The sequence below is a fragment of the Gastrolobium bilobum genome, unplaced genomic scaffold, assembly GCF_033153095.1.
Source record: "Gastrolobium bilobum isolate Gb01-03AN ecotype WA unplaced genomic scaffold, APGP_CSIRO_Gbil_v1 utg2803, whole genome shotgun sequence".
NCBI lineage: Eukaryota > Viridiplantae > Streptophyta > Magnoliopsida > Fabales > Fabaceae > Gastrolobium > Gastrolobium bilobum.
In genome coordinates this window covers 431,257-438,672 of record NW_026898379.1, presented here as the reverse complement: position 1 = coordinate 438,672, position 7,416 = coordinate 431,257, and the positions used below count along the sequence as shown (strand labels likewise).

The following is a 7,416-nucleotide window of genomic DNA, read 5'->3' as shown; positions in this document are numbered from 1 at the left end:
ATATTTCCTTTGATGAATTCCTTCGGTAATTAAAATTTTTCTAGTTGTGTTTAGTGACAGATCATAGGTCATAGATTTGAAGACTGAGTACAAGATTTTTATTCAAAATAATGCAAGAGAAAATTTAATTGAACCCTTCAACATAATTATTTTTTGAATGCTAGAACTCATTTAATACAATTTGCATTTAATGCATCCCAAATACAATATAGTTGGGAGATTTATTACAACTATGAAACATCTGTTAAACATCTTTTGAACAGTACGTCTATCAATTATTCTTCAGTCCATCATTCTCCAGTTTTGAGTTTAGTGAGTCTACTTATAATTATAACTATCTATTGGACTTTAACTGGCATCATTCAATCTTGTGAGAATTCAAACACTTTTTTTATTTCAATTTATTTTAAGAGGGCGAGGTACCAAACAAGAGAACGGTGAGATATCCCTTGTACTTAGGCACTAATGGTGATGCGTCCCAAGAGCATGAGGACTAGTGTTCCAAAGTTATAAAATGTACCAAGCACCTGTTCAAGCTTCAATTGAAATTCATGTCTTCTGTTCTTTCATCCTCGCTAGTTAGTTGATCTGTTCATTCATTTCAAAGCTTTAATATATAGCCATGTAAAAAGTTATAAATTTTTTTACAAACTCAATAAATTCCCTCTTTTTACTTTAAAGCCATTTAGAAAGGAATTCTCAACGGTTAGACATACTCCAGTGGTTGCTTACCTTGCTTCATGGTTAAAGAGGGTTCAAGCTCACATAGATGTCCTATAACCTCAGCTGGGATACCTGCCACAATGCTTTTGAAACAAAACCAAAGAAACATCCCTTTTATTACAAAACAATTCTGGTAAAAGCTGAAAGTACTAAACATGGTTAAAAGCTATAATTAGTATAATTTACCTGTGTGGAGGGACTTCTTTTAACACGACGGAACCAGCAGCTATCATAACACCTTCACCAATTCTTATATTCCCGAGTATAGTTGCACTAGCTCCAATTAACACACCATCAGCTACTTTGGGATGGCGATTACCTACTTCCTTCCCCGTGCCTCCTATTGTTACACCCTGTCAAATCAAATATATCATGTAATTAACATAATGATCGAGTATAGTGTTCAAATTAGCATTTGTTAGCTAAAAGCATTTGTAATGAATTGACAAAAAATAATTATAAGAACAACGCCAGAGCTTATATTTTCATCATATTAATCCTTCAAAAAATTGTACTACTAAACTATTCCCACAAATATTTAAGGGAAAAATGTGTATCATTTCAAAGGATGTAAAATTGTGTCATTTTAAGTGAAAGAAAGAGATAGATAAAGAAAGAAAGAGTTGACAAAAAAATATAAAGGTGCGGGTCCCACCTCTTTGTGAGAGTAAAATGACATAAATTATGTCATTTAAAAGGACAAACATTTTTCTCAATATTTAAATTGTTATAATAGTTTTTGCAAAAAAATTGTCACTAAATTAATCTCTCAAAGATCGAAAATGTTATCATATAATTCTTTCTTAGAAAATATCAAAATTGTTACATTAGAAGACGAGTTTGATAATAAATTAGATTTTAAAACACTTATTTGGTGATAAAATTTGTAGAGGATTAATTTAATAAGCTTTTAGATATTTGAGAAATTAATGTTATAACAAAAAATCAGGGCGATAATATATATACGGATTGTTCTCATCCCATCTCACTGCTAGTCTGTATTTGGCTTTAATGAGAAGTGATTTTTAGTTTCATATTTTTAGAAGGACTAATATGATAAAAAAAAATAACGATTACTCCTAAAGAACTTGATAAAGAAATTTCTAAAATAATTTCTCTTATAGAAACACATGCAAAAAATAATAATAATAAGAGTAAAATTCTTTTTGGATCCCTAACAAAAAATACGGTCCTCACTTTTATTTTTTACAAAAAAAAATACTCATATTGATCCTTTTTTAGGGACTAAATTATGTCTTCATTGAATTTCTGAAGTATCACATTTTAAGAAAAGAACCAGCAAAAAATGATCATAAAAAATATGAATGAAGAAACACCACTCACTTGCATCAACGAAACTCTGTTTCCAATGACAGCAGTTTCACCAATAACCAATCCTGTTCCATGATCTAATAAAATTGCCTCTCCAATTTTCGAAGCTATATAGAAAAAGAAAAAGGAAACCATAAAAATGTTAATTTTGATGATAGGATAAACCATAAAGCTTTCAATATCTTGAACAAGAGAGACATGCTTCCTTAAAGACAAAACTCAAGATATCAGCTATCCCACACTTAAAAGAAAAATTAAGAAAATCAGTTATTTACATGCTTCCAAGAATTAAAAAGTATAAGCCCTCAGGAAAATATAAAGAAAAAGGAGAAAGTCTGTATTATTTTGAAGGATATAAAGTTGTGTCATTTTAAGTGAGAAAAAGAGATAAATCATGGGATAGAGAATGAGTGGGAAAAGTTTTAAAGGTGTGGGTCCCACCTCTTTGTGAGAGTGAAAGGATATAAGGTGTGTCAAAAGAAAAATTAGCTGGCAGTCACTATATGACTCTTTCTTTTATATATATATATATATATATATATATATATATAGTAAAGCGAATGTGACCTAAGATTTGGTGCAGTTCACTATGTATTCCCGGAAGTATATAGTTATAATAAAATATTATAACTATGTACTCCTGAAAATACATCAGTGTACATAGCTATAATATTTATTATAAGTATGTACTTCCCGGAGTACATAGTGCACTGGACCGTTCAGTCACTGAATATTCATTTTCCTATATTATATATATATATATATATATATATATATATATATATATATATATATATATATATGAGATAGGATCCTTTGACACCAGTGTCAAATTTGAAATTTGACATGTCATCTGAGAGCCCTTAGATAAAAAAAGATCAACGACTCTGATTTGTAAACATATGACATCATTGATCTTTTTTTATCTAACGGCTCTCAGATAAGGTGTCAAATTTCAAATTTGACACTGGTGTCAAAGAATCCTATCTATATATATATATATGGGTTTTATATTTATCATGCATGACCTAAAAAAATGTTCGTACATACACATTCAAGAGGAGACAGAAAGAGGAAAAAAATTATATAGACCATACATCTTGTTATGTTACATGACCTAAGATTAGAGGTGACAAAGTGGGCGGGGCGGCCATCAACCCGCCAAAAATGAGCCAGCCCATCCTGCCCCGCTTTTGAAATTGGGCTGAAAAACTCTGTCCGCCCTGCACCGTTTGACGGGTTGAGCAGGTTGGCCCGCCAGCCCGAGCCTATTTTACACTGGTCCGCCAATGCCCGCCATCAACCCTCCAAAAAATGAGTCTGCCCCGCCCCGTTTAGTTGGTGAGGCGGGTTGGCCCGCTGAGCTGAGCCTGTTTTGCTGGCTCTCTAAGATGTTCCTATACACACATTCAAGATGTAGGGTCCACATGATTTTTTTTTTCACACATTCCTATACATGACCTAAAATGTTCTTGTTATGTTTAGGTCATCTAACATGATAAATATAAAACCATATATATATATATATATATATATATATATATATATATATATATATGGGTTTAGTGAGTGTACAGTGACTGGATGTAAAATTTGGTCCAGTGCACTAAGTTCTCCTGCGAGAACATAGTTATGGTAAATAGTATAACTATGTTCTCCCGAGAGAACACCTTTATAATATTTATTGCACTGTTTTCGCATGAGAACTTAGTGCACTGGACCGTCCAGACACTTTATTTTCATTTTTTCATATATATATATAGGGGAAAGTACTTCTTATGTGACTGCAGAAGAGAAAAAGTGCAGCAACACAGGATACGCGTCCGAATCCTGGTTTTTTTTTTTTTTTTGATAGAATCCGCACGCGCCGCATGTATCCTAGTGTTAAAAATTTGCTGCAACTTTTCTCATCAGCAGTCACATGAGAAGCGACGGATATATATATATATATATATATATATATATATATATATATATATATATATATATATATATATATATATATATACACACACAGAGATCAAACTAACTTACCGGGATGTATATCAACTCCAAAAACCTACAGCACAGAAAATTAGGGAAATTCGATCATCAGCATCAGAAATATGAAACACCCTTACGTAGTAATTGTCTAGTTTTGACCAAGTAAACATTACCTCATTAACTCGACTATGCAAAGCTAAGGCCAACACTTTGCGTCCCTGGCCCCACAAAGCATGCGCTACTCGATATACTTGCAAGGAATGGTAACCCTGTAGGAGAATAAATCCTATGAACGAAAGGGAAATGTTGGGGAAGGGACATTAAATATAGAGGAAATTTAAATGCGCTGAATGTTCGATGAAAACACCATGCTATCCAATCAAATGCTTGAACACAATGAACAAGTCAGTACCATCAGATTATGCTGAAACATTAACTAGCATGACCATCTTCCCAGCAATTTAATTAGTTAGGTTATGTTTCAAGAGTGACACTCCTTTCGAATAAACTTATGTCTGGCTAGTGGCACAAAATTATAGCATCATAAAAATGTTTGCATTCCTAACCTTCATTTTATAATAGATTAATTAGATTCCAAGGGAATCCCGTCACTTACTATGCTGGAGATATTAGTGGTAGTGGAGATAAATTCAGAGTTTTGATTAATTATAATCATGTATAAAGTATGGGTTTCAATTTTCTCATAAAGTAGGAGAAAATTTTCTCATACTATAAACATATTTTGTGTGAGGCCCGCATCTATTAAAAAACAAAAAAAAAACAAAAGAAAATGCTGCACCAAAATCAAAGGGTCATTGGTAGAAGAAAAGAATTTTCCTATAATATGAGAAAATATTTTTCCATAAAATATAACCCATAAAAGATAACAAATTATTTGATTTCTTTGATTGTAGGTGAAATAATTTGACATAATTATTGTATCACCTACTATTTATACCAAAGGCAACCTCTTTCCTTGAAAACAATTGAGAAGGGGAGAAAATTCATTACAATAGATATAAGCCACGTGGCTGAACCTCTATACTTACTTTATGTTATTTCTGTCCTTTTTGTCTTGTTTTCTAATATAATATTTATACTACATGATTTAAAAAATAATAATAAATCAAGTCAAATAAATAGTGCGGGTCTAAAGAAGTGGTAGAGGGCTCCTTTGTGATTCTCACTAATTGAAATTTAATGAGTGGTTTTACGCAAATCAAGTAAGCGCATACGGCTAGAAACTTGGTGAAAAATAGAAAGATTCACCTTCATATATAAAAGAGCTGAGGAATATGACAAACAAGCAGGATCCCGATCTTTAAATGCCTGGCAGAAAAAGGTACCAAAATTAATAAAATCAGATCATTACACAATCCAAAGTTATACAAGATAAACATCATGCATGCATGTCCTACTCCTATGCTTGTGAAATGAAGTAAATCAAGTAATTGATTACCTGGATATCCAAGCGAATAGATCGCTGGATACCTTTATCATGCATCATCACTTTACAAAATATATCCATTAGCTGAGTTGGCAAAAGAGTAGGATCTTGGAGACGATTGACAATAACAAACGCCAATGCTTGCTCCAAGCATTCATGTGACAGAATACTGGCATAGTAGAAGCTACTTAAAATTGGCTCCCTTTCTGCCTGCACACAAATAATGCTATATCACGATATATAAAATATGTAAATGTTCTCCAACACTAATGTAATATGCAAAATGAAGCATCCAACTTTATATTTTATCACAATTATATATACACAGTTTACACTCACAGAGGAAAAATAAACTGACAAATTAAAGAATTCACGAAATTCTCAATTATTCAAACCAATTCTCATGATCAGCATCTAATATCCAAAATTATTAAGGATTTAATGTAAAAACATTCATATATCTTCATCTAAATGCTTAAATTTTTAATAAAATCGCTTTATAACAATCTCAAAATCTCTATCATCAAGTGGTCTAAGTTCGATTTTATTATTTTAATTCTTATAATAAAAGTTCAAACACATAATGGTTGGGCTTACACATTATTCATGCTCCAATTCTACAAGGCTTTTGGCATAAAGGAGATATATTAAGTGTAAGAGAAGTATAAAAATAATTAAAAAGACCTTCACTTAATAGTTTTACCTTTTACGTGAGATAGTTGTTTACATAATATCAGAATCTCAGCAATTATAGGATCACAAATTTAATCCTCACAATTTATATTAAGAATGTAATATAAATTTATTTATGTGGATTTTGGGAGAGTTGGTTTATAATAAAACACTAGGAAAACGTAACCAAAGAAGATTGATGAGGAAAAAAATGCATAAAAAACACGAGGAAATAAAAAATAAAAATAAAAATTATGGATACCTCCAGCTTGGCTTCAACTCTGACAGCGTCCCAAATTGGGTCAGGACAATCCAAATGGTGAGGAGAAGATTCTCTGACAGAGAGAGAATTTGAGTTGGGAATTCCCATGGCATAAACGGGGAAAACTTTCTCCAAAGGCGTAGAAGAGAAAGAACCAAAACATTTGGTTTGTTTTTCCTCAGTTTCATGCTCAGACAGCGTTTTATGAAGAGAAACCAGGGCCTCTTGGCTCAGACAAGCCATAGTTTTATAAGAGAAAAGAAGTTAGAGCGAAATGGAACTGTGCACTGAAGAAGTTATTATTATACATTTATACTAACGTTGCTCTGTTGTGTTTGTGATCAGAGTGACAATTATTTAAAATGAATGAACGTACATGCAACCAAATGCGCTATTTTGAACGGTCCAGGTTATGCCTCGGGTTGCCTTTTTGACCCCTTTCTACTTTCTTTACATGAATTGAATTCAACGTGGGCCCTTTAATTTAACTTAAGGTCATCCATGACTTTTTTGGTTATATTTAAGACGTCTGATTTGTTGGAATGATACTTTTATAATTTTTTATTAGTAAAAGTGGTATTCGAGTTTAAAATCTATCCCAAAAGAATACGGTGCCATTTTTATATTAATTCAGGTATGCGTAAAATTTATCTAAACTGAATAAAAAATCATTTATATTATTAGTTAATTTTTTTTTTTGAAATCATACAATCACATTCAATAATCATTTGGTTTTTATTTAAAAGCTGTTTTTTAATTATATATAATTTTTAACTTAAATTTTTTTTTTGAAGCTCAAACTAAGTTATTTGGTAAAGTAATTTCTAATGTTTTCAAATTGATGTATATCTTAAAAAAACCTCTCCTAATTTTTTTTATTTTTTATTCATTATAAAAAAATTATTTTTATGATAAAAGCTTCATAAAATTATGGTTGGCTAAGTTTTTCTTTTGAGGAGTGAAGATAAAGAAACCCGCCAAATTGATATTATTATGT

General features: G+C 31.5%; 1 protein-coding gene across 1 annotated transcript; it reads right to left on the bottom strand.

Moving 5' to 3' along the window:
• Positions 1-538: 538 nt before the first annotated feature.
• Positions 539-6,662, bottom strand: LOC133315468 (serine acetyltransferase 2-like). Its single transcript, XM_061517094.1, has 9 exons — positions 6,420-6,662; positions 5,498-5,695; positions 5,308-5,367; positions 4,212-4,307; positions 4,090-4,114; positions 2,068-2,162; positions 910-1,076; positions 733-806; positions 539-588 (listed from the first exon to the last, which is right to left on the bottom strand). Exons 1-9 carry the CDS (start codon positions 6,660-6,662, stop codon positions 539-541), a joined length of 1,008 nt encoding a protein of 335 aa, XP_061373078.1.
• Between the last annotated feature and the right edge of the window lie 754 nt (positions 6,663-7,416).

Excerpts from the sequence above, each read along its gene's own strand:
- LOC133315468 (XM_061517094.1), bottom strand. The coding sequence starts at position 6,662 with ATGGCTTGTCTGAGCCAAGAGGCCCTGGTTTCTCTTCATAAAACGCTG. Across the intron at positions 5,696-6,419 it reads GAGTTGAAGCCAAGCTGGAG|GCAGAAAGGGAGCCAATTTT; the intron begins GTATCCATAATT and ends ATTTGTGTGCAG. Across the intron at positions 589-732 it reads CTCTTTAACCATGAAGCAAG|ATCAACTAACTAGCGAGGAT; the intron begins GTAAGCAACCAC and ends ATGAATGAACAG.